At 41.0% G+C, this 27,418-nt stretch overlaps 1 protein-coding gene across 1 annotated transcript in view; it reads left to right on the forward strand.

Moving 5' to 3' along the window:
• The window catches only part of fa2h (fatty acid 2-hydroxylase), a 103,676-nt gene extending 86,877 nt beyond the window's left edge, over positions 1-16,799 (forward strand). Inside the window, exons 2-7 of the mRNA XM_048546820.2 lie at positions 230-310; positions 3,928-4,070; positions 7,850-7,956; positions 9,263-9,435; positions 10,633-10,885; positions 14,201-16,799. Coding sequence (XP_048402777.1) covers positions 230-310; positions 3,928-4,070; positions 7,850-7,956; positions 9,263-9,435; positions 10,633-10,885; positions 14,201-14,280 — 837 coding nt within the window. The 3' untranslated portion in view covers positions 14,281-16,799. The remainder of the gene's footprint in view (positions 1-229; positions 311-3,927; positions 4,071-7,849; positions 7,957-9,262; positions 9,436-10,632; positions 10,886-14,200) is intronic.
• The last annotated feature ends 10,619 nt before the right edge of the window (positions 16,800-27,418 follow it).

Raw genomic sequence — 27,418 nt, forward strand, 5'->3', positions numbered from 1 at the left:
TTCATTAATTTGGGTCAAATGAACTTGATGCACTATGTTTTTCTTTGACATTTTCTACTCCTCTTAACATACTTTGCCCTCTCCTCTTAACCCTGCGCCCAGTAAAAGTACAAAGCAGGATGGAAATAGAGTTTATTCACGTACAACTGGGTAATCCTCACCATGGTTGGTCTCTTATCTGCTTTCATACTGGATTATGACTGACCATCCTTTTCTTTTAATTCCACAGGCTGTTCGGGAAAGACGCACAGCCAATCAGGAATCCAGCTCAGTGATGGATGCCAGATGCAAGTCAGTGGATCCAGATAATGTAAGGGCTTGTTAAATCTGGAGTCATACAATCATTATAGTTCATAGAGATAGTGAACTACTGGTTTTTAAGATTGGTAACTCAATAACTTTATTGATGATTGCAGTGAATTTTTTTTCATTTCAGTTCTTTTGTTTAGCAGGGAGAAACGATTGATGGGCTGGGGTAAGAAATCGTTAGAAGCTTATTCTACTAAAGAATACAGCATCGAACAGATCTAATGATTTTGCATTTTCATTTCTGAATGATGAGGGTGGATATAAAGATATGTTTTTCAACCTTATTTGGCCATCAATACTAATTCTCAAAACGAACAGCGGAATTTTGACTCTTCAGAAGTCACCTCCAAAGTACTGAGCACTTCTGGAAAAGAAACTTGATATTTAACGCCCAAAGTTTTTTTTGGGAATCTGCTTGGAGACGGTTTTGTAGAGCACCCACGCACTGGTCGTGGAAAAAACGACAAGCCCTTCCAGTCACGAACCATTTCAGCTCTCTCTTTTCTCTCCCCCCCCCCCCCCCCCTCCCTGGGTGACATGTCTACCCTGGACCACCTCCAGTGTCACAATGACACCCCCTGGAAACCGGAGGAGCAGCATCTCGTATTCTGTCTTGGGAGCCGACAACCTAATGGTCTCAATGTGGACTTTACTACTTTCAAAATCTCCCCACCTCTGGCCTCATCCCGTGTCCAATCCTCCCTCTCATCCCTGCCTCCTTGACGTCTCTATCTTCTCTCCCACCTATCCGCTCCTCCGACCTCTCTGATCAATCCCTATCACAATCCCACCCACCTACCTTCCCCAGCCCCACCTTTCCTCTCCTCTCTTTCTTTATTTCAGAGCTCCCTTTTCCCCCTCCCCCATATCTGAAGAAGCATCTAGACCCAATCAACTTGTATCGCTCCTCTGCTGCCTGGCCTGCTGTGTTCCTCCAGCTCCATACTATTATATCTGACTCCAGCACCGGCAGTTCTTACTATCTCCTGAGGCAAATGCCTTAATTGTATTTGCAAGGCTCTTTAATTAGAAAAGTCATACTTTTAACAAAGGACAAAACATTGGCGATCAGTATTTTGCTAATCCGGTTATGTTTGCAGAATGAATAGTTTTGAAGTTTCTCTTCTTTTTGGTTTTGAAATATTGCGTTCATTTCTTCGTATCTTCCCTAATTTCTGACTATATTCATATGCAGAGTTTTTTCTGTAAGGTTGGAAGTCAATGTTTAATGTCCCAAACTTTTTTATTTACACTGCTATTCAAATTTAAATTTTTTTCAATCAGCTGACTCTCTGCTGCTGTGTGTCTTTAGTTTTTCTTTCATTTGTCAAGAGTTCTTTAATTGTCAATATTGTCAACAGGGCGGCTCTGTCTTTTATCTTCCTCCGACCAAAGGCGCATTTTGACAAGATGTGGTATTTTCAGGGCGTGGTATGAGGCTGATTTAAGTCTGTCTGTCTGTCTGTCCTTTTTCTTTTAATTGTGAATTAATCTGTAGTGCAAGTGACCTATTGAAATATTGTTGGTTTTCTTTTGTAATATTCATACTGGGGTGACCGTACTCATAGTCCGTGGGCCACATGGAATCTGTCAGAACATTACATTCAGCCCGGCGTCTGCTTCACCAATTTGAGGAATTTTTAGTTTGTTCGTAAAGCTCCCATGATTAATAATTACATAACTTTACACTAGAGGGCCTGTAGACCGGGGGGGGGTAAAATGGTGGAAAGTAACTTTCTAAAAAAATTCTTTTGAAGCTGGTGTTTTTGAATATATGTACAAGTCTTTGCAAGGAAAAATTTTGGGGTCTGTTTAATTTGATGTACTTGCCCATCTCTGCGCACATTCATGTGTCAACTAGTGAGAATGAACTGATTTGTCTCCTCTTGAAATCTCAGCATTTGTCCATTGCAAGCTAATGTTGATTGAGAAATATTTGGTTTTCCTTTTAGTAAACTACTTGTGATGGTTGCAGTTTCCATCCTTTAGCATTAAAAATGTGTTGGGAAAGCTTGTATTGAAAATCATGTGAAAAGGTCAAACTTGTATCTATTGCTCAGAATTCGAGTGATGGAGCCAGTGGGATTTGGCAAATTCTTTACGTCAGTTTTGGCTCCTTACTGCTGAATATCCCAACCATGCCTTCTGGTATTTGGACAATTGAAAAGGAAAAATCATCCATGAAGCACAGCTAATTTGTTGATGGGACACTTAGATTCATTGAGATGTATAGGATGGGATGGAAACCGACTCTTCAGTCCAACTTCTCCATGCCGACCAGATATCCTAAATTAATCCAGTCCCATTTGCCAGTAATTGGCCCATATCCTCCTTAAACCTTCCTATTCACTTACCCAAAAGATGTCTTTTAAATGTTGTCATCGTACCAGTCCCACCACTTCCTCTGGCAGTGCATTCCATACGTGCACCCCCTTCTATGTGGAAAAAGTTGCCCCTTTCAAATTGTTCCCCTCTCACCTTAAACCTATGCTGTCTAGTTTTGGATTCCCCCCACCCTGAGGAAAAGACCCTGGCTATTTAGCCTCATGACCTTAAACTTTTATAAGGTCACCTCTCAGCCTCCAATGCTCCAGGGAAAATAGCCCCAGACTATTCAGTCACTCCCTACTGCTCAAACCCTCCAACCCTTGGAACATCTTTGTAAATCTTTTCTGAGCTCTTTCTAGTTTAACAATATCTTTCCTGTAGCCAGGAGACCAGAGTTGCATGTAGTATTCCAAAAGTGGCCTAACCAATGTCCTGTATAGCTGCACAGGATCTCCCAACTCCTATACTTGTTGTACTGACCAGTAAGGGCAAGTATACCAAATGCTGCCTTCACTATCCTATCTACCTGTGACTCCACTTTTTCAAGGAACTATGAACCTGCACTCCAAGGTCTCTTTGTTCAGCAACACTCCTTGGGACCTTTTCCATTTACTGTACAAGTCCTGTCCTGATTTGCCTTTCCAAAACACAGCACCTCGCATTTACCTAAATTAAATTCCATCTGCCACTCCTCACCCAATTGGCCCATCTGATCAAGGCCCTGTTGTACTCTGAGGTGACTTTCTTTGCTGCCTCCTGCACCTCCAATTTTGGTGTCAACTGCAAACTTACTAACCATATCTCTATGTTCACCTCCAAATCATTTGCATAAATGATGAAAAGCAGCGGACCCAGCACCGATCCTTGGGGCACATTGCCAGTCACAGGCCTCTAGTCTGAAAAGCAACCCCCCACCATCACTGATACCCTCTGTCTTCCAACTTCAAGCCAGTCCTGTATCCAAATAGGTAGTTCTCCCTTGTGTTCCATGTGATCTAATCTTACCAACCAGTTGAATGGAAAGTGACCCAAAGTTTCAATTTTCAAGCCAAATTTCTGTTTCACTTTCACTGACAGGACTTTCATGGGTTTCGTAATCAATTAGTTAAAACTTCATCCTGAATGGATGTGGGTTTTTTATTTCACAAGACTAAAAAGCAGGTTAATTTTTGCAACGGGTGCTGAAGTTGGTATTACGTTAGTCTAGCTGCCCAGGCTCCTTTATTGTTTAAGACAGTCACGAAGTGTTTGTTTAATATGGCATTTCTGTCTGACACTCTAATCCTTTAGGATCTGGTAGACTGGAATAAACCACTCCTGTGGCAAGTTGGGAATTTGCGTGAGAAGTACGATGAGTGGGTTCATCAACCAGTAGATCGTCCCATCCGCCTCTTCTACTCTGACTTTGTTGAAGCCTGCTCAAAAACAGCCTGGTAAGCTTTGGAAGTAGTGTATGCCTCTGTATTTCAGCTGTCGAAATTGAAAAGCACCTATAATATAACCAAAGTAAAGAAGAGGTGTTGAAAATTAACTTGGATGAAATATTTTTTTCACTTACAAGAAAATGAAAATTTGAAGTTGCATTTTGTGATGTGGACCTCACTAGCTAGGCTTGCATTAGTTGCCTGTCTATAATTGTGTTGCAAGTGATAAATACATAGGACATGCACATTAGCAGAAAAAGACGGTTTGGTCCCGGAGTCTGCTCTGCCAGAGGTCATGGCTGATCAGGTGATGTTTTGATTTCCACATTTCCATCTATCTCTGATTTTAACATTTGATTCCCTAACTGACGTTCTAAAAAACACTATATTGCACTTTCAACCCACCCTGTGGTAAAGAATTCCACAGATTGATTAGTTTCTGAGAGAGGAAATTTCTCCATCTGTCTTAAATGGTTAACCCATTACTGAGTTTATTCCCTTGGTTCTGCACTCTCCCACAAGGGGAAACACCCTCACCGCATCAACCTGAGAATTCTAGGTTCCAATGAGGTGTTCTCCTGTCTGTCTTTGCGATTCCAATTATACAGGTACAACCTACTCAACCACTCCTGATAAAACCTTAACAACTCTGAACTGCTCCCAGTGCCAGTAAATCTCGCCTTGGATAACAGGATGAAGGCCGTTCACTATATTCTAGGTGTGGTTTACCTCCTGCCTTATACAGTCCCATCAAAACTCCGTTCCATTTGGTTCCTTTTTTTTGTCATGTCATCTGCATACTACTTTTCCTGCGTGTCTTGGTGTCATGTGCAAATTTAACCACCATGCTTTTTATCTCCGCATCTAAGTCCTTGATATAAATTGTGAAATGTTGGGGGCTTAGCACTGACCCCTGGTGGGACCAAACTTGCCCCATCCTGCTAATCTGAAGAAGAATCATTTTACGTACACTGTTTTCACACTCCACCTACTTCAGCTGAACAAAGTAGGTGGCAGCCATCTGCTGGTTCATTTTTTAAAGGAAAGTACCCTGACGAATCAGTGTCTACCTCCCTGGGTTTAAAATTTAAAAACAGTCTGGCTGTTAACTGTCAATCAGCATTAATGGGTGCATTCCCTGTAGCAGCACCTCTGCTAGAAATCCCTTGTTAACTAGTCAACACTCTTATCATGCAGTGTGGTTTCTCTGGCAAATTTGATATTCTTGAGAATTGTCCTGATATGTGCAAAACAAACATTCAACCAAATGTGCATTTCTTCAGCAATACCATAATATTGTGTGTTGCACTCTGTGATATGCCTTCTGGAAATCCCAAGCCCAGCACATCTTACAGGCTTGCCTTTAACCACCGTGCACACTTTTTAAAAATTATTCACTTCTCGGGTATAAGCATCTCTGGCTGGGCCAGCATTTGATGCCCAGCCCTAATTGTCCTTGCAAAGGTGATGTTGAGCTGCCTCCTTGAACTGCAGTCAGTGTCTGTGTCAGCAGACCCCACAATGTTGTTGGGCATGTTAGTCCTTCAAAGAGCTCCAATAAATTGGTTAAATGTTATTTCCCTTTAACGAAACCATGCTGACTGTTGCTAATTACTTCAACGTTTTTTTGTAATTTTCTGCCTGTCTTTGATTTCTGACCTGCCACTTATCATCATCGCTTAATTATAGATTTAAGTTTGACGTTCCCGTTAACTATTTTATTTGACCGTGGATGGTGGGTAATCCCCTTGTCATTTTTTCTTTTTGTAATAGGAATGTATTTATTTTGAAAGCTCATCTTAAGTGCCTGCCACTACTTTTCTACTGATCTATCTCCAAGTGTAATATCGCACTTCACTTCAGACAACTCAGATTTCAAGCTGACTAAGTTGTCCTTTTTATAAGTATCTTTTTTTTAAAAAAAAAAGACTTGTGCCAACTCTTCTAGCTTTTCAAGCTAGATGTGAAATTCAATCATTATGGTCACTGCTTAGACCAACCTTCACTCAGATCATTAATCCAGCACATTACACAGTACCAAAGTATAGCCTGTTCTGTGGTCAGTTTCGGATCACAGAATCCTTAGTGTGGAAACAGGCCATTCAGCCCAACAAGTCCACGCCGACCCTCCTGAGCTTCCCACCCAGACTCCCTATCCTTTCCACGAAACCCTACATTTCTCATGGCCAACACACCAAAGCTATACTTTTCTGGACACTCTGGGCAATTTAGCATGGCCACTCTACCTAACCTGCACATCTTTGGGGACAACATGCAAGCTCTAAACAGTCACCCCCAGGGTGGAATTGTACTCATGTCCCTAGTGCTGTGAGGCAGCAATGCTAACCACTGAGCCACTGTACCTCCTGGTACAGGGGTATTGGCAGTACCACTGTGCCAAATTGATTTGAATACTGTTTTTAAGTTATTGGACAGATGTGTAACACACAATTCAACTTGAGGAAAACACGTGATGGAAATATGTGCTGAACGAAGAATAATACAGGGAATCGTGATCTGAGGAACATTAAAGGGACGATTATCGTGTTTTTTTTTACAGAAAGCTGGCAACTTCATGAAACTATAGACCAAATTGCTTGGAGGGCTGAAGGGCCTGTTCCTGTTTTCAAATGCTGTGGAAGCACCAGGCAACAAATTCTTGATACATAGCAGCTCAGTCAACTCTAGTAAAGAAGAAAGATGTGTTTATGATGATATGATCAATTGAAGTAGTGTTAAAATAACAATAAAACTGTGTTAGTAAGGGAAGAACATAAATGAAATAGTGTTATTTTATTTCTGCATGAGACATTGATCAGGATTGTTGGAGCAGCACTTGCAATCCTGGCAATGTAAGACTGGAAGAAAATTTACTGCGTTGAGGGTATAGATTGAGCAGTAACTGTGATTCTAGTTATCCATCATGCAAGTTGTGATTAGAATGTATAAAAAGCTGTGCTCAATTCCCTTGGGAGATTTTAAAAAGTTATTTAATGCTATGAACGGAGTTGACTGGTATTAACCAAAACTTTATAATAACTAATACACAGGTTGGGTTAGAAAGTCAACAACAAAGCAGTGAATAAGCTTTCCAATCAGCTGAAAAGTTGTAGCTTACTAGACAGTACATCTACGTTTGAGAGACAAATGAGAGAATTGCAAATTAACTTTGTAATCTATACAAAGATAGAGAATTGCTCAACCTAAGGTCTCCGTATCGCTTAAGAGAATCTTACGACATAAAATGACTAAATCAAGATATTTGTGACAGTCAGTGTTGTAGACATGCTAATGACTCGCAGATCGTTAGGGTTACACTTGGATGATTGAGGAAAAGTTCAATTACTTAAGATGCCTCTTCATTGTTTGCGGAGATTAAACAAAGTCCAAAGCTTCTGGTTTGTCCTATTAGACCTTTACCTGTGTGTGTACATGTGTTCTAATATCCGTGTTACATTCCAGCCTCCAGTCTTGGGAACTATATGGTACGGCTCATGATAGCCTTGCTTTCATTATTCATGTGGAAGGCCCTAACCAAGGTAGTTCCTTTTTTAACTGTTGTCTGTTAAAGACCTCCCTAAAGATGTACTATTTCCTTGGGATTGACAGCTTACTTTTGTGAGAGTTGAAGTATTATCAAGTAAGATGAAGGAGAGATGTTGTAGGTAATCCTAGTATGATCTGCACTGCTGTCCATGCTGGATCCATTTCACTTTACCATTGCACAACTACTGCTTACTAAAGATTGTCTTTTCATTCTGTGCTTCCCCTGCTCTTTCTCTCTGCAGGTATATGGTGCCTTTGGTTTGGACTCCTGTTGTGATTTTCTTTAGCTGGTACTGCTACACAGAACTGGCCCAAGGGAACACTCGACTTTTCACGTCCATCACAACAGGTATCTAAACATGCTCAACAAAGTGTTATGTTTAATGATACAAAGACACCAACTTCTGGGACAACTTATCAGGCCGGGCAGCCTCTGTGGAGAGAGAGAGAGAGAGAGAAAGAGCTGACCTCCCCCCACCCCCGCTTTCAGAACTGATTTTTCTTTTTAGCAAGGGGAAATGGTTGGTGTATGTGCTGAGGGATGGGGTTGGAGTTGGGAGAAGTCGGGGGGGGGCGGGGCGCGGGGGTGCGCGGAGGAGGAGTAAACAATAGGTGGTGAACACCAGAAGCAACAATAGAAGTAATGACTGAGGGTTGGGGTTGGAGAAAGAGAGATTAGAATGCAAGTCCCTTCAGAGAGAAGAGCAGGACTTTAGGGTGGGCATACCTGAAAGATGTAGCAGTGAGTTAAACACTAAACTAAATAAAACCAAGAACTTGGATGCTGGAAATCAGAAACAAAAACAAATTGCAAAACCTCAGCAGGTCTGGCAGCATCTGTGGAGACAAAGCAGTGTTAATATCGTAGCTTGTGTGGTATTTAATGATGTTTTGTCCATGTTCCAACCTTCCCCTTCCAAAGCAATTATCTGTGAAGCGATGTAGATTCTAAAATATATCTGGTTATTTCTGGGCATTTGCAATTTGAATCGTCCATTGTTATCTTCCCACAAAAGAGAATTGTGCAAATTATGTTGAGCACTGGCCGCCCAGTGGTTAGCACTGCAGCCTCACAGCGCCAGGGACCCAGATTCAATTCCAGCTTCGGCCGACTGTGTGGAGTTTGCACGTTCTCCCTGTGTTGCGTGGGTTTCCTCCCACAGTCCAAAGATGTGCAGCTTAGGTGGATTGGCCATGCTAAATTATACATCCTGTCCAGGGATATGCAGGTCAGGTGGATTAACCATAGGAAATGTAGGGAGGTGTGTGGGATGGGGAGAAATGGAACATTAAAACGTTGTTATATGCTTTTTTTAATTACTAGCTAAAAAATTGAAGGCAGAGAAGCAGTAACTTGGAGGACTGCAATACTCCTAACTTTGCAGTAAGCTTTTGAATTGATCTCATTGGGCTAAAGGTGGGCGATGCTGAACATGGACAGCTTCCGTGACTGAAATTGGAGCAAAAATTAAGATCAAGAACAGAAAAAAACCTCAAGAGTTGTGGATGCTGGAAAGCAGAAATTGTTGGAAAAAACTCTGCAGATACAGCAGCATCTGTGGAGAGAAAGCAGAGTTAATGTTTTTGGGTCCAGTGACCCTCCTTCAGGACTTGTTTAATTCATGTTCTTTTTCTCTCTCTTTGTTTTCCTGCAGAATACTCCATTCCTGTCCACAAATACTGCTTCCCCTTTTTGTTCTTGATTGGAATGTTTCTGTGGTCCCTGGTTGAGTATCTGATCCATCGATATGTTTTCCATATGAAACCACCAGCCAGCAATTACTACCTCATCACTCTTCACTTTATGCTTCATGGGCAGCACCACAAGGTGACTGATAAACTCTGCATGATCTGAAATTAATAAGTAGGGCTGCTACTATTTTGTTTTCGTAATGAGATTCCTACACTTTTTTTTTTGTAAGCTCATGTTTTTGGAAATGTCAATTTGACACTGCGTTTTAAATTGAAAAAAGAATCTGCACGGGCTTGAAAATCTCATCCTGTTTCAAAAGCGGGCGCATGATTCTCCTAGTTTGTGGTACTCCAGATTTTCTGTTGCAGATCGTACAGTTTCTTTGTTCTAGTCAGCGCGCTTTACGTGAAACCATAAATTATACACTGTCTTTAAAGACCTTAGCAGTGCACAAAATTAGCCAAACTGCTTCTATTGCTACCAAACTTAGAATGCTGTCGAGAGTCAGCAGGCCTGGTAACATCTGTGGAGAGGTGAAGAGAATTAATGTTTCAAGTCCGGTATGACGACTCTTCTTGTTCTGAGTTTGGGATTCTGGAGAAGGGTCGTACCAGACTCCCACAGATGCTACCAGACCACTGACTCTCTCCAGTGTTTGTCTTCAGATTTCCTGTGTTGGCAATATTTTGCCTTTTATTCCTTCCTTCTGTGTTAGTCCTTTTTCTGCCCTGGCGTGTATCCATATGCCTCTAAAGTATTCACCGCAGAATCACTTAAAAGAGGTTTGTCAATTCTAATGAGACAGCAGCCCTACTTAAACTTAATGGTAATCCTATGTACAGTGTCATTTTCAACACCAAAGTTGATATCCAGGTTGACCAGAGACAACACCTCAAAAAACTGTCTCTGTCTCTTTGTCTTGCTGTGGCTGTGTCAAAAGTTTCTATTATTCAGGGCTATAGTTTAGAGTTTGGAAACGCTGGTTTAGAAAGGAGAAACTTTTTTTATATGTAGGATTTCAGTATTTTGCACAAAATATTTCCCCTTATTTTACTGTACAACACCACCACCCAAAACACCAAATTATGGCAGAAATGAAATATTACAATCCAGGCTTATTCTTTTGGTAGTCTTCCTCTTAGCCTTTTTATTTTAAAGATATGAACTATGAATGTTCTGCTAGCTCCTAATGCTAAAGGCTATGTAGTACTATTGCTATTAATTTATCAACATACAAAATTAGTGATGAGAGTTGAAGGTTCAAAAGCTGTGTTCCATGAAAATTGCATCTATCATGTAAAGACTTAAATGTATTCTCTCTCCTCTCTGCAGTCTCCATTTGATGGTTCACGTCTGGTCTTCCCGCCTGTTCCAGCGTCACTCGTTGTAATGTTATTCTTGGCTGCTTTCCATTTGCTTGCTCCAGGAGCAGTCGGCATGTCTATCTTTGTTGGAGGTCTATGTGGCTATGTTGTCTATGATATGATACATTATTATCTACACTATGGATCTCCAAAGAAGGGCAGCTACCTCTATGGACTTAAAGCATACCATGTTAAACATCATTTTGAACACCAAAGATTAGGTATATGAAACAAGTTTTTAGCATGCCCATATTAAATATTGCAATCAGATTATAGTCTTTTGTTTTGGCCCCAATATGTGCCCAACTAATCAATTGTTTGGTTTTTTGAAATGAAATCCCAAATGAGTGCGTCGTTAGTCTATAAAAGTATTAAGATATTATTAACTGGCCTCATGAGTTTGCAGGTTCAAGCTACACTTGGGAATTTGAGGCTATAAGCTACACTAGCATTTTCACACAGCTGAAGAGACAGTGATCGGTTATGGTTAGACTAGCAAACAAAAAAGCTGGGAGCACTAGTTGAGGAACCACTTTTTTTCTCTCTTGAATGTTGAATTGAATCAGCTTTATTGCCATGTACTCGAGTACAGTGAAAAGTATTATGAAGCGCCATTTACCGTGCGATCTGAAGTACAAGAGTACCTTGGCACACATTCTTCAGTACAAGTTCTTGTGGGAGGGAAAAGGAAATAGAGAAATAGAAAAATAACAAAGTAAAAGTCCAGTATTGCAGATCATAGGAATGAATTGTAAAACATAGAAATTAAAAGTTCACAACAACGGTCCTTTCCACCTAATCCAGTTCTGGCCAATACTCCCACAGCTAACACTCCTTGAGGGTCATTGAGAGTTTCAGGGGTGTGATGGAGAGTGTTGACAGATTACTGTGTGATGTACAATGGGATCCGGTATCAGTGCTAGAAAATATTACTTACTTGTACTTTTATTTTGGAAGGCCAGTGTTTGGACTAGCTATAGCCAGTTTCAGTAAGAACTTCTTGTGCTCTATCCTTTTAAATATGTAAAAAGGTGCTTTTCCAGATTATCATTGTGGCTAGGTTTAATGCTTGCGTTGTTAATAGTCTTTTTGCTTGCTTTAATTTTGAGCATAGGCAAATAAATTAGTGTCCTGCTAACTCTCATTTGCCTCTCACCCCACTGGAGAGTTCCCTCATTGTTAACAAATACTCTCTGAAAGGTCATAAATGGTGTTTCATAGTACTGTGCATATTCCTTCTGTCCAATACACATACAAAAAGTAAATCCCACTTTTATGATAAATTTTCTGTTTAATAAATGGTTCAGGCATTTTTATTTTTAAAGGTTGCATGTTTTTGCACTTTTTAGAGATAGCTGAATTGCTCTGAGATTGAAGTATAGTTTTGGTTGGTATGACGGAGCGGTGAAGCCACCAGTTTGCTTAGAGTAGCAAATAACTGACTCTCGCTAAAGATCACTAATGATATCTTGGAAGTAACTTGATGCCCGTCATGAACACCTGTCTTGAAATTCTGGACGGTGGAACATCCAGATGTGGGAGTTCCCTATTTTAATGGTTCTATTTCTGCACGGTGTTGACACCCCACTTTCTCCCCAAATGGGTGAATGGCTACCTTTTATCATAATGCCATAGAAGGAGGCATCTACAATTTTACAGTTTCCCCATCTCCTCCAAAACATACAACGCGAATGGTTTTTTTAATGAAGACTTTCTCACTGCCTTGTTTTAGACTGTGTTCTGGGTGCTGGAAATATCCATAGTTATCAGCTCCTAGACCTATTATCCCAGTTTACCTTGAAGTGATAATCTGGATTTACCTCTTAAAATCATTAAATATCCTATTTCCCTGTGGTATCCTGAATTACCTACTTCATAACCACCGCTCCCTTTAAAGTGTGTATTCCCTGCATGAGTGTGCAGTGATCAGGACTGTGCCACACATGCAACAAGAGCATCTTCAAAAGCAAGCAGAAATTGAAGGGAAATTACTCATGGCCCAATTCTGTGGCCTTAAGGGTTACAGTAGTGGGTGTTTCTTTTTAGCCTGCCAGCCCTGAATGCATATGTGCCAAATAAAACCGTTCATTAGACTTGAACTGTCATTTAACCAGAGCACATGACATCCACTGAGTTTAGCAATATAGTTTGGTGCTCTAAATTTTTGTTTTGTTTATGAACCATCTTCTCTAGTTCACATCATCAGATCTTTCAGACCCATTTCTAGTTCATTCTAGACCAATGTGGTCTGCTTCCCTACTCGCCCCCCCCCCCCCCCCCATTTTTTTCCCCTCTCCAGTAACCTGTCCTTTTTTTTAAAATTATCTTCCATTTCTGTGACATTTAAAGCACAAATAATTTAAGGGGAAAGGCCCAGTTTGGAAGACTTGACTGTATCCTGCAGAGTATTCAAAAGACTTCCTCCCAGCTTGTTAATGTATCAAAAAACTGTTTTGACAGGCTCTGTGAACCTGGGGTGTCTCTTTGTGTTTGCAGTTGCAATTGAATCCCATGAAAGGTGAGGGGGAGAGAGGATAGAAGCCATACTTTCCCAAGTCATCAAACTGTTCCTAAACCTTAAGTTCCTGGCTCGCTTTTTGTCTGTCTCTCTCTACCTAGCAGTTCTTGAGTAGTTTGGTTTTAGCTGCCTTGCGGACCAAGTTGCTGAGTTGAATTCTAGCCTTTGCTGATGTATTCTGGGGTTTGGGTGCAAGAAGGAAAAAATATGCTGGCCTAACCTACCTGTATGGTGGATAGAATAATTAGAAGTGTTTTTCTAGATTTACCAATAAGGGAACTAAGAGGGGCAATGTGTGAAAATTATTCCAGTTTTTCAAATATCTTGTGAATTATCCTGTTCTCTTCCTGTGGGGTAATGGTTTATTCTAGGAAATATTTCCAAGATGGTAAGAGCACATGGCTGTGATTTATAGAGTCATGGTCATATGGCATGAAGACAGACCCTTTCGTCTAACTCATCGTTGCCCACAAAGTCCTTTTAGCAGTAAATGCTATGATTCCATTTGCCTCTCATATTTATATAATACACCTGTATACCCACAATTCATGCATAAGGACACCCAGATCCTTCTGCACTGATGCACTTTGAATCTGTTTCCACTGAAGTAACAAATGGTAATCAACCTCTGTCACTCACAAGGAACCATTCGCAATGTGCCCAAATGACTGCAAGTTATTTGGTTTGGCGGAAGGGGCAGAGGTAGGGAAGAGCTTCCAAACAGTCAATCCTGATCAGGTTATGATTTTATAATCTGTATTTATACTTTTTACTGTAGTTCGCACAAATATAAGCAAGTGTGTAGGGATCCCAAGTATTCCCTTACTATCATAAAGCCAAAGAGCCTAGCTGGTGTGTGCAACTAAGCTGAATATAGACCAGGGAATTGACTTTTGAACCTTCCAGTCCGTAAGCCCAATGACATTCTTCATTTTGTACATGCATTTAATGTGTTATTTGAAGTTTATCAAATATAATACAACTTCTAAGTTGTAACATTTATTTCTCTCCTATTCAGGATTTGGAATTACGAGCCGGTTTTGGGACTACCCATTCCATACAGTAATTCCAGAAGAAATATTTGAGAAGAGTCACTGATGTCTACAATTGGTCTCCAGATTTACACTATTAACGCCTTATCAATCAGCCAGCCTCTCTCTCAAATCTCTGTCCAGATACATTCCTACATATGGCCAGGCTCAATTCTGTCATCTTCAGCTACATGTAGGATTCCTTCAACTTGTCAACAAGTGGGGGGAAGAAAAAAGCATCACTGCTTTCTGAAGCAGTGTCCAAATATTGCCCCTCTCCGTAGTTTCTAACAAAGTGCCTGATCGTGGGGAACTCCAATGCCTGCTGATCAATATTTATTAATTGTTAAATGTATTTTTTGGACCTTTATCTATAAATCTTGTCAAAGCAGTTAGTATTGTAGGAAGTATTAACACTAAAGTTTGGGCTTTTGAATTTTAATTAGTTTATGGTCAGTAAGTATGAGTATTTGGGAGGAAAAATGGACAAAAAGCCACAAGTAACTTATCATTCAGGTTTGACTATATTTCTGTTCATTTTTGTGTCAGCAGATGTGAGGAACAATGAAACCTTCATTTCCAAAGTTTTAATTTTCTCTTCTTTACATTTGACTCCTTAATTGATCAGACAAATCGGTTCGAATTAAAGAATGAAAAAAACTTTTCTCCTTTTTAATGTTGGGAATAATTTGGCATTTTTCCTTTGTAATGTTGTTCCCTTCCAAACATTGAGACCTACAGATTGGTTGCTATTCTGTGAATCCTTAATGTTCAGTTTGTCTTGTCATGTTTCTATACAAGCTTCCAACAAATTTGGTCTTAATTGCCCATCGAATTCCTCCTGCACCTACCTATTTTGCATCTGCCAATTGCTGTGCGTTTAATCCTCTTATCAGATTCCTATGCACCGCTATCATCCATCCTTTCTTGAAGGAGTAGCTGCTTTATGTACGCTTGTATGTAATATAAATACGGGCTGTAAAGAAAACATGTCTCCATCATCTCAACACCATTAAAATACATTTCCCTCTTGCAAAACTTTGCACAAACTTGGAATGAAACTTTTTAAAGAACCGGTCTCTGATTTTTGACTCTGCTGGTCATAGGTTTTGTGTAGCACCATTATAATGTTGGCTATTTGCTAGACAATTCACAGAACAGTACAGACCAATGTCTGCAGTTGGAAATTAATATCCAGCTGAAGAAAATGTGAATAATTTGACAATGAAGATTGGAAGAAAAATGGAGAGTGGGTGTCAGATGCATTATCTATTTGATACTGTGTCTGTTATTATCATGCACTAAACAAATTTTTAGGTTTTCTTTCTGGTGCAAGATATTATTGAGCAGACCACTCACACCAAACTTAGATTTAGATGAAAATTATTGCCATTTAATATTAGAATCTTGTAACCCTTTAGACTCTGACTATATTATGAATGTAACTCTGGGCTGACTAGCTCCATGACTTTCTGGGACAGTATGCTGGCTTAACTATGCAGTTTAAAGAAATTTCATTTTTATTATCTTGCTGCGAATATTGATACATTTGAGAAAGCATGAGAAATTCTATATAAGGTGAAATGAAATTGTAAATAAAGGTCTGTATATTTTGAAAATAGCTTTTTTTTGGTCCAAATTCTCTTCCCGAGCCTTGTTTAAAATCCTTTTAATGACATTGCAGGTCTTTGACCAAATTCAGAAGCAGAAATTTGTTTCAAAACACACCTGCTTGTGAATAAATCCTGGTCACAATTGCTGAAAAATGCCTGTCGATCAAAATGCAATAGAAGATTTTATATATAAATATATATATAGGCCAAAGCTTTGAAGTATATAAAACATTACTTTTTATATTGTGCCTATACATCAATTTATTATGTACATTTGTTGTGCACTAGTGGTTTTTAGTTTAGAAACCAAGCTATTTTACTAAAATATTAAAAACTAAATCACCTGTTCAAACTCAAACCAGCCTTTTTAGGGCTGGTAGTTACCTAATTTCCTTTGCAAAATAGCTGTCGTCTATAGTGGAGCAGTGCCTGTTGTTAACTGCTTGCAGCAACATTGAGCTGTAGTTTGTTCACCATTACTGACAAAGCTGGAATATGAAATACTAATTAGTTGCAGGTTCTCACGAATGAAATAAAAGTAAACTGAAGGATTAGCAATCCAAAACCAAACCATCTCTTTCTTCCTCTTTACATTATGCTGTCTCTTGTTTCGACCGAGGATCTTGGGAAGAAAATTGTTCCTCACATGTAGAATATCATACAAAACAGAATCTAAAATGTAGAGGTGCAATTGGGCATTACTGACATGTACTAGACGTGGTGTAATGTGAATATGTGAGCTGCTTTTTTACAAAAACATTATGAACTCTGCAATTGAGGGATATGGTAAAATTGTCTCACTTGAAAGCTACTTTTGGGGGTTCTGTGAAACTACTTGGAAATTGCAGAGTGGATTGTACCCCATGTACAGCATTACTTCAGTAATTCCAAATGTAGAAACTTGTGTAATGTTATGTGTCAAATTGCTTTTTGATTGACTAAGTGTTAATAAAATTTCTAGTTTATAAAATTAGTGAACTTGAAGCATTTAAAGAATTTTGTTGCAGAATGCTGACTTGTGACCATAAAATTGATCTACTGAGCACTAAGTTGTCAGACTGCAATTTTTTTTTGGTTTATTTTTTTCACTTTGCCTTTTTTGCACAGTAATTGCAATTTGAGGCATTGTTACCTATTGTCATCAGTTTTGAGTTCTGTTTGTTCGCCTTCTGAGCTGGAAGGCAAAACTGTCACCCAGGAGACTGGCTTGTTCCAGTTTAGGTCAGTGTTAATCAGCTTGTTTTCTTTTTGTTCACAGTATTCCCATGGGAAAAATGGTGTTTGAGAGTTGAATTATTGATATATAGAAAGCTAATTAAATGATGGGACTGTAATATCATCATGTGGTGTTTAAAAGTGTTCATCTTTTGTGCCACCTGGGGCTGGGAAGAAATCAAAGCCTTCCTCCCAGTGTTGAATTGCATGATTGATCACACATTGTGGGGAATCCATGAACCATTTGAAGGAGTTGTTGTTGTAGCAGTGTTCCGACCTCTGAGCCAGGAGGCCTGGGTTCAAGTCCCACTTGCACCAGAGCTGAGTAATGACACCGCTGAGCCAATTTATTAGAAAATAGCTAAGAACCACCACAGGGCGGCCCATGGTTCAGTGGTTAGCACTGCTGCCTCTCAGTGCCAGGGACCCTAGTTTGGTTCCAACCTTGGGCAACTGCCTTTGTGGAGCTTGCCAATGGGATCCTCCGGGTGCTCCAGTTTCCTGCCACAGTCCAAACATGTGCAGGTTAGGTGGATTGACCATATGCTGAACTTCCCCATAATTCCCGGACATGGGTTAACCATAGGAAATGCAGGGTTACAGGGATAGAGTAGAGGGGGGGTAGGTGCTGTTTGGAGAGTTGGTGTTAACTCGATGGGCTGAAAGGCCTTCCACATTAGGGATTCTTGAGGTATTGTCCCTACCTCTGCACCAGGAAACCCAGGCTCAATTTCCATCTGTTCCAGGTGTGTAGTAAAAAAAAAAATTGAGGGCTGCTGTGTAGTGGTGTTGTCACTACCTCTGATCCTGTATGCCTGGGTACCGATCCCACCCCAGAGATGTGTCTGAATGTGATCAGGAGGGGGAATGAGCCATTTGAGATGACGATTGTGTGTTGGAGTAGGAGCTGAGTTTACAAAAAATGAGGGTCTTGATTGGTGGTAGTGCTCCTAACTTAGCTAGAGGGTATGGAAATGTGTCATGAGATTGTCGGAACTGCAGATGTTAGAGAATCTGAGATAACAAGATGTAGAGCTGGATGAACACGGCAGGCCAAGCAGCATCCGAGGAGCAGGAAGGCTGACGTTTCGGGCTGAGACCCTTCAGAAGTGGGGTGGGGAAGGGGTTTATGAAATAAATAAGGAGAGACGGGGAGGCGGATAGAAGATGGATAGATAAGATAGGTGGTGAGGAGACAGACAGGTCAAAGAGGCAGGGTTGGAGCCAGTAAAGGGGAGTATAGGTGGTGAGGTAGGTTAGTCCAGGGAGGACAGACAGGTCAAGGGTCAGAATGAAGTTAGTTGGAGATGGGGATGGGGCTTGAGGTGGGAGGAGGGGATAGGTAGGGAGGTGGGGACGAGCTGGGCTGGTTTTGGGATGCAGTGGGGGGGATTTTTGAAGCTGGTGAAGTCCACATTGATACCATTGGGCTTTAGGATAGCTCCTCTATCTATCTTTGATCCGCCTCCCTGTCTCTCCCTATTTATTTCAGAAACCACTTCCCCTCCCCCATCTCTGAAGAAGGGTCCAGGCCCAAAACGTTGGCCTTCCTGCTCCTCTGATGCTGCTTGGCCTGCTGTGTTCATCCAACTCTATGCTTTGTTATCTTGGAAATGTCATCAATTACATTTTTTTAAAATAGTGGCATGCTTAAAGAGAGAACAATGATAAACTCTGCTAGAGTACCAATTATCCATAAATCCCCCCTATGAAAAGTAAAGCAATTGACTGTTGTTAACTTTATAGAATTGACAAAACAATCTATTTACTAAAGTGAAAGCATTTCATTTTGCATGTGTTTAAAATTGCTGCTGCTATTTGCATATTTGAGCTTTACCGGTGCTACCTGGAACATGAGGTAGCTAATTCGCTGTTAGTGAATGCAGTATCCTGGAGAGAGCTCTTCCAGTTTGACATATGGCCAGAAGTTAGATGTTGCTTGAGAGGAAGACAGAATGAGAATTGGTTTTGATGACTGAACAAACTGAGTAGGAGTGAAAATATGTACATCTTCAACCTGCTAATATATTTCGACGCTACCAGGTTCAAATCCTGCCTGCTCCATGGGTGTATGTTTTTTTTAAAGAAAGCTCTCTATTTACATTTATTGTGGACTGCTCCAGTAGATGCCAATTAGTTGCACTTCACTTTGATGCTTAAAGACGAAGGAGTCGTATTGCTGCTCAGCCCAGTCTGCTTGTGAACTGGACTCTTGCCAAATGGGCTTTTGCCTCTTTGTAATCCTCCTGACATGCTTCAGGCCTAGCAATTTTAGAATGGAGAAAATCAAAATGTCTCCTGTTTTAAAATGTGCTCCGAGTAGAGTGCACTGTCACGGCAATTAACCCCTCACTACAGGCCTACGTGGAATGTGAAGGTAACACAAATCACGCAAGGTGTTCCTCTACACCCTCTTCCTTTCCCCACCCCAGAGACCAAAGCGACAAATAGTTCAGCGGCTTGTCAGGAATGTACTGCTGGAGGCTTTCTAATACACTTCTACCTTGACCGAGTCAGGAGCATGACAAAATGTTTCCGAATATGAAGACTTTCAAGAGTGCAATACGTTAGTGGATTCCAAAGTTCCCGATGATTAACGGTGTTATGTCTCCTAAGTTCAAATACTGTGTGGCTTGGAAGGGGAACTTGGTGTTGCAAAGCAGCCGTTGCCCTATCCCTATTTGCGGCTACATTCGCTGCTTGCATTGTATAAAATCACCGTTCGAGCAAATTTCCTTGGCGTACGGTGCTTCAAAGCTGCTTTATGGGTTGTGAAACTTGGTTCACAGAAAACTTTGACAAACAGTGGTAAGAAATTATTTGCGATTTATGAAAACATGTACGTGGAGTGAGATAAGCAAATGAAAGGTTATGCGATTAGCTAAGGGAAATAAAATGCACACTCTCGGGCATTTTTGACCCAAATGGTCCATGTTGATGATTGTGTGTGTGTGTGTCAACGTTTTCCCAATCACACTTCGCCACCTATAGCCACATTCTGTTCTCCTTCAGTATTTATCCTTATCGTGGGCGGCACGGTGGCTCAGTGGTTAGCACTGCTGCTTCATAGCACCAGGGACTCGGGACTCGGATTCAGTTCCAGCCTCAGGTGACTTGTGGAGTCTGCGCATTCTCCCTATGTTATGAATGCTCCAGTTTTCTCCCACAGTCCAAATATGTGCAGGCTAGGTGGGTTGGTCGTGCTAAATTGCCCATAGCCTGCACATCCCTGGACACTAGGTGGGTTAGTCATGGGAAATGCAGGGTTACGGGGATAGGGTATGAGGGTGAGCCTGCGTGAGATGCTGTTTGGAGGTTAGAATGGGCCAAATGGCCTGCTTCCACACTAGACATTCTATGATTCTCAAATGTTGATATGATCCGCACTCTGATCTTTAATTCCGTTCGGCTGTACGTGTGCTAAAGTTCCTCATGCATGTTAACCTTTTTTTTTAAACAGTTAACTTTATATCATTTTAGACCTGTCAACCACTGGTAATGGCACCCCCCACCATCCCATTTTCAAGTATCTTGATCAAATTGCCCCACAGTCTCTTCTGGATGTAAGCAAGGCTGCTGATACAGAAGTTATGCTGTTTGCAGCTTGTTCATTGTCTGTCTTCCTGGTTTCCAATCCCTTCAACAATGAGAACCATTTCTACAGCTAGGCTGCCCAAAATCTTTTGTGATTTCAAAAACCTCAATCTGCTCCTCTCTCCATCTTAAACAAGAACAGTCCCATTTATTGGCGACTCTTGAGTAACTAAAATCCAAGAAACTCTTAGGACCCGAAGACCATATCCAAGGATTCTAAAAGAGCAGCTGAGATGGTGAATGCACTGATTATGATTTTCTGAAGTTCCCTCCAATTCTAGAGTAGTCCCATTGGATTGGTAGTTAGCAAACGTAATTCCAATATTCAAGAAAGAGGGAGGATTGCTGCCAGTCTGATATTAGTAATTTGGAAAATGTTGGAATTGGGAGTCTCATCATTATGATCAGACGAAGTCAGCACAGTTTTATGAAAGGGAAATAGTGTTAAACAAATTTGGTAGAGCGTTTTGAAGACATAACTAGTAGGTTGGATGAAGGGAACTAGGATTTCTAAAATGCATTTGGCTAGGTGGCATGCAATGTTCATGAGGGCTTATGGAGTTATGTAATTGTTTCCTATTTGAAACAAATCATTATGAATAAACAGGACATTGTCACATTAATGGTTATGACTACCAGAGTGATACAAGGATCAGTGTTGAGACTTCAGCTTTTTGTTAGTTATATTAATGACTTGGTTGAATAAACTGTAAATGTACATAAGTTTAGTGACAACATAAGGCTAATTAGTATAAACTGAGAGGACTGAGGTTAAAGAGAGACAGGTTTTCTGAATGGTAGGTGGAGGTTTAAATGAGGGGTGAAATTATATACCTTACTATTGAGAATGGAAAAGTATTTTGAAAAAATGTTCAGAAGGAGACAGTGTGCTCATTTAAGGAACACAAGATGCAGCTTCAACAAGCAATGTAGAGACAAATATCATGTTAGCTTTATTGGAAGGGGATTGGAATATAAGAACTCAAGGGCATAGTTTCGATAAGAGACCAATCATCTATGACTGAAATAAGTTTTATCACTCACATTGCGAATCATTAATGTTCTCTATCTATGTTATTGGATCAACGTCTGCTTCACTTGTATTGGTATCAGATTAAGAGTCATATTTCCTAGTACAGTGGGCAATAGTGCCAGGCTGAGGCTTCTGCTCCTGATGGCTCATGGCACCTCACCGATGCCCAAGTCTTGAGTGCTAGATCTGTTTAAAATCTGTATGACTAAGTGCCATGCAACAATGGACAGTATCCTCATTGTGAAGATGGTACTTTGCCTCCTCAAGGACAGTGTGGTGGTCACTCTTACCATTTGTGAACCAATGCATTTACAATACAGAGTTTGGTGAGGATGAAGTCAAGTATGCTTTCCCTTTTGTTTGTTCCCTCACTACCTGCTGTAGACCCAGTCTGGCAGCTATGTCCTTTAGGACCTGACCAGCTCAATCAGTTGTGCTGCAGCTGAGCCACGCTCTTGGTGGTGGGCAATGAAATGCCCCACCCAAAGTACATTTTGTGCCTGCACCACCCTCGTTGTTTCTTCCAAGTGTTGCTCAACCTGAATTCATCAGCTGAGGAAGGATGGTATGTAATAACCAACAGGAGATTTCCTTGCCCATACTATATTCCTCCCTTCTGATACTTTGAGACGTCATAGGATCCTGAGTCACTATTGAGGACCCTCACGGCAACAGCCCCTCCACCTGTGTACCACTATGCTACCACTCCTGTTGGGCAGTCCCTTCCCAAGGATGGGGATGCTTCATTTTGGGACGTTGCCTGTAAGGTATGATTCTGAGTATATGACTGTACCAGGCTGTTGCCTTCATTGGGCTGCAGATGTTAGTAAGGAGGTCTTTGCAGGGTTGACAGGGCTGTGTTGTTTCCTGTGCCTAGGTTGATGCCAGAAAACTACTTGGGTTTCTTTATCACAACCAGTGACAATATGACTAGGCCTCCGTCTTCCCTATTTGTTGCAATTCACCCAATCTAATAACATAATGTCAGAACTTTCTTTAGATTAACACATACACAACTGGATTATAAAGTGGGAGGACAGATCACTCAATTTGAAGTGAAGTGAAAGGGTTGCATTGACTGCTCTTTAAGGTTAGTGAGATGACTAGGTTCAGGCTGAATTAGATGGTTCTCCAGTGTTTGGCATTAAGAGGTTTAAGATGTGGGTACACATCTTTTGTAGATAGTTGCTAGTTTGGGTTATTGTGACAGATGGAGTGGCCATTACCACAAGGTTGACTACAGCACCTCCTGTTGGTTAATGCTGGTAATGCCAACACTAGCTTTTGCCTGTCCATTCACTGAAAACAGTGAGTATGTCCCTCACTGTTTCCCTCTCTGTTCCATCTCTAAAGGTTGGGATTGAGCCTTTAATTCCCTATTCTGTATTGAGAGCCTGGTTCTGTTTGCATCTATATTCCTCCCATCTCTACTTGGCCTGTCAGAACCACTTAACCATAGTTCATTTTGAGTAAGGGATCTGTGCACTGCTATGATGGTTGGCTATTAAGTCTCCATGAAGTGTGATTTTGGACTTCTCAAATCATCACTGGATCTCTTGGTAGAATCCATCTCAAGCACTCATCCATTGGTTAAAAGAAGGGTGTTTAGCCTGTTCAAACTCCTTGAGTTTGCTCAAATTGTGTCCAGCATTTTTGTAGGTCCGTCACCCAATACCAGCTCTTGTGAAAAAGGGTGGCATTTTTGGTCATCTTGTGGCCTGGAGAATTCTCATTGGACAAGGGGGAATCAACCCCTCTCATTCTTCCCATTGATCTGCTTTGCAGTGAAAGGATCCAAACTTCAGTTGTCAACTACAACTTCTTTGCCAGCTTTTCAACTGAGACAAAAAGAAGCTTTGTGCTCCTCTTGAACTTTTGTATCAGTTATGAGCACTTTAAGATCATTACACTCTGTCATGCATTAGGGGCAGTTACCTCAATTGGATGGTCTTCATTGGATACAGTGCACCATTCTTTACTCTAATAAATCTACCTTAAGTTTATTTTCCCACTGTTCCAACTGGAAAGCCCATTCTTTCTACCATTCCTAGAATTCCCTCCTTTTATCTTTTGCGTAGATCTCCACCTCGGGTCTCTGCTGCTCTAGCTCTATCCTTGCTAATAATAGATTTGCTTAGACCATAAGAATGTGGGGACAGAACCAGTTGGCCCATCAAGCCTGCTCTCTCTCATTCAAAGAAATTGAATGAATTAGCTTTATTGTCATGTACCCCAATGACTACGGTAGAAAGTTGGTAAGTCACCACTTAAAGTGCCATCTCAGGTACTGCTTCCTCTATTACATTGAAGAATATTCTCTATTAGGTTTGAATCCTGGATGATTTTTGAAGACAGCCATATTTACTTGTGAAAGAACAAGGGTCTAAGTACCAACCTCTTAAATCTATTCCCTGCAGCATACAGCATCCTGTATGAATTCTAATTTGCCCGGTTCCTAACTCGCTTTTGCATTTTCCATGGTTATGAATCTAAACTGTCAGAAATGTACTTTCTTATTAAAAGTAGAGGCGGCAGTGGGGAAGTGGCAATGCTGCAAATCCAAAACACAAACATATATACGGCATGTCTATCGGCATCTGTAGGGAAAAACAATGGAACAACACATCAGGCATGACATTTCTTCACTGAAAGCCCTTTGAGAGGAAAGTGATTATGGATTATGGATTATGCAGTCTATCCATCAAAGCCCGAGAATAGTTGAAGTTATTAACTTCATGGTTATTGACGCTGGTTCAGATCTGCTACTGAGCAGGGAGTAGCTCAAGGAAGTGACCAACTCTTGCAACGACAGTGTTGACAAAATGACCTTTATATCAAGGTAACAAGGTGTGAAGCTGGATGAACGCAGCAGGCCAAGCAGCATCTCAGGAGCACAAAAGCTGACGTTTCGGGCCTAGACCCTTCATCACCTCTCTGATGAAGGGTCTAGGCCCGAAACGTCAGCTTTTGTGCTCCTGAGATGCTGCTTGGCCTGCTGCGTTCATCCAGCTCCACACCTTGTTATCTCGAATTCTCCAGCATCTGCAGTTCCCATTATCACTTTATATCAAGGCACTTGCTTGTACTGTTTTCTAATTCAGAATTCCCAACACATCCAAAGTTTCACCGGGATACATCTTCAATATTCTGTGCAAACAGTTTGACTGCTGAAGGATGTGGATTAATTGGTCAATATTGATGACTGAAAGCATATTAATTTCTTGAACATTACCCATCAAGTCCTTTTGAGCATGTAACCATTAATTACTGCAGTGCTAAAACATGAGAATATTCACATTCTGAACTCTGGTTCATTTTGATTTATGCAATCCCGTTTGCTGCCCGTTCGGTCGCATGTGATCTCTCCACAACGTTTTCCTCCTCTGCACCCATGGAATCTTGTCTATTGTTTTTGTTGGTTCAAAGAATTGTTACATTGTGGAACAGAGTATCTCTGGCTTTACAACTACAGGTGAGGGCAGGTATTCATACCATTTGGTTTTGCTGCAGTTTAGCTCAGTAATGCAAACGTCCTATCCTGTTTTCCTTCTGAAAATTAGAGCAGACCTCTTATAAATTTATTTCCTCATTCATCTCTCTTTCTGTACTTTACTTCCATTTTCAGTCTAGGATTTGATTTCCTTCTATCGGCCTGTGCTACCCCTTCAGGGGCAGCTCCAAGTGATTTTCTCCCCTCCCAGCCTTTTCTCTGCCATTATTTTACTAAACCTGCTTGAGTATATACATGTACCAATAGCATACCGTTGGTATGTAAAATTAGCATTAAAATTGGGAATAGACTGCCTGGAAGTAAGACATATTGAAAATGAACTTTTTGCCTGACTGATAGGGAAAGTGCAGGGATATAGGACCAATTAGATTTTTTTTAAAAAGCCAGCACGGACAATGGGGCCTATAAATTATATGAGCCAAGGTTATGGCATGCATAAGTTTTCTTAGGGACTTTAGGTTGAAGAAACAGATGTGTTAAGTTAAAATGACACACTTAGCATTTGCATCCAGCTTCATACCAGCCTCTATGACCGGGAATTTACTGGGATTGGCAGTCTCCCTACACTGCACTTTACACTTTACTCTAGCAATCATCTAACTGGATTGCCATTTTTTTTTCAAACAGAAGTTTCCACTGTACTGAGCCAGAGGTGCTACCGCAAGGAAGCTACCTTCCAGAGACCTTAATGCAAAACTTATTTTTGAGCCTTACCTCTGCAGAGCAAATGTAATTGGGAATCCTTGCACTCATGGAGGGACCCTGATATATAGAGTAACTGGGGAAAGATGAGTTTCAGCTAGATATGCTCTGATAAACACCCAAGGATTTACACAACACCAGCTGTGGTCCTGTTGTTTCTCCTTTTTATTCCTGTTCTGACTGTGGCTGTCAGAAAACTGATTGGACCATTTCTTGTGCAAGAAGTTGCACCAGCAGTTGCTGCAGTGATGCATCAGCAGAGACTAGCATAATGAATTGTACAGGGATGGGAATTTCCCACAAATGGAAATGGTTACCAATGTGCTGGCCAGATTGGGGCAGCATATGCAAGTAATGAAGACTGTACTGAGAACTAATTTCTAGCACTGCTGTCATTTTGTCCTGATTAGAGAACTTTCTACAGCCACCAGCGTCTTTGGAGGTGTCCATGATAGGGGCTGGGGTGGGATCAATTGGAGCTAGAGGCGCCATACCCCAAAGACAGGGTGACAGCAAGGAGGGCCCCAATGGGCTATGGGGACTGCTTTGCTAGTTTAACCCTGAGGGGCTATTGGAACTGCCTTGCTAGTTTAGTACCCCTGCCAAGCTGTGCTGGGTTTGGGCTCTCTAATAGCCCAGTCCCCACATGATACCAGTGGATGCTGACTCCAGGCTTTCTACACTGCAACAAGTTACCAATGTCTATGGCCCCTAGCTGATGGGTTTCTAACTCCATGAACTCTACAATGGTGGATGGGTAGTTTAGGGACTGCCACAATATCTCCTAAGTCAGAGTGTAGAAAAAGTTGCAAAGTCCTGGTTGGAATTTTCCGATCTGCAAACCCACCTGTATCTAAGTCTGTACCTTATTACCCTAAGACACCTGAGTGCAATGACATGACATTGAATATCCATCAGAGTGTCCAGCCACTTATTTAGTTGCTGGGAGATTTCAAAGTACAGTTTGCCTGTTGAATTTCCCTTTTTACAAGTGTGACTAATTTCAAATAAAACTAATTGATTGGCTGCAAAGAACATGGGATATGCTGGCGACCTGAAAGGCGACATACAAATATAACTTCCTCTCTGTCAAGCAGTGACCTAGTTTTATAATAAGCTGACACTACTAATTTCTGTTCCCCAATTCTAATATCCCTTTAACTATTTTTGTCTAAATTAAAGAAAGACAATCATATGGAGTCTTTCTGAATTTCGAGATGTCTGCAAGTGTTTTGCAACCAATGAAATATTTTTTGCAGTGTTGTAAATGTTGGAATGTAGAAATATGATGGTTAATTTGTGTTCATCAAAAGTCCCACACACAGCAGCATGGTGTTGGCCAGATTATCTGTTTTAATGATGCGGGGAAAAATAGTGAACAAAACACCATTCACTTATAATTCACGGGTAAGCTAGTCTTCATTTTAAGAGATAATGGGAACTGCAGATTCTGGAGAATCCAAGATAACAAAGTGTGAGGCTGGATGAACACAGCAGGCCAAGCAGCATCTCGGGAGCACAAAAGCTGACATTTCGG

The sequence above is a fragment of the Stegostoma tigrinum genome, chromosome 16, assembly GCF_030684315.1.
Source record: "Stegostoma tigrinum isolate sSteTig4 chromosome 16, sSteTig4.hap1, whole genome shotgun sequence".
Classification (NCBI taxonomy): Eukaryota; Metazoa; Chordata; class Chondrichthyes; order Orectolobiformes; family Stegostomatidae; genus Stegostoma; species Stegostoma tigrinum.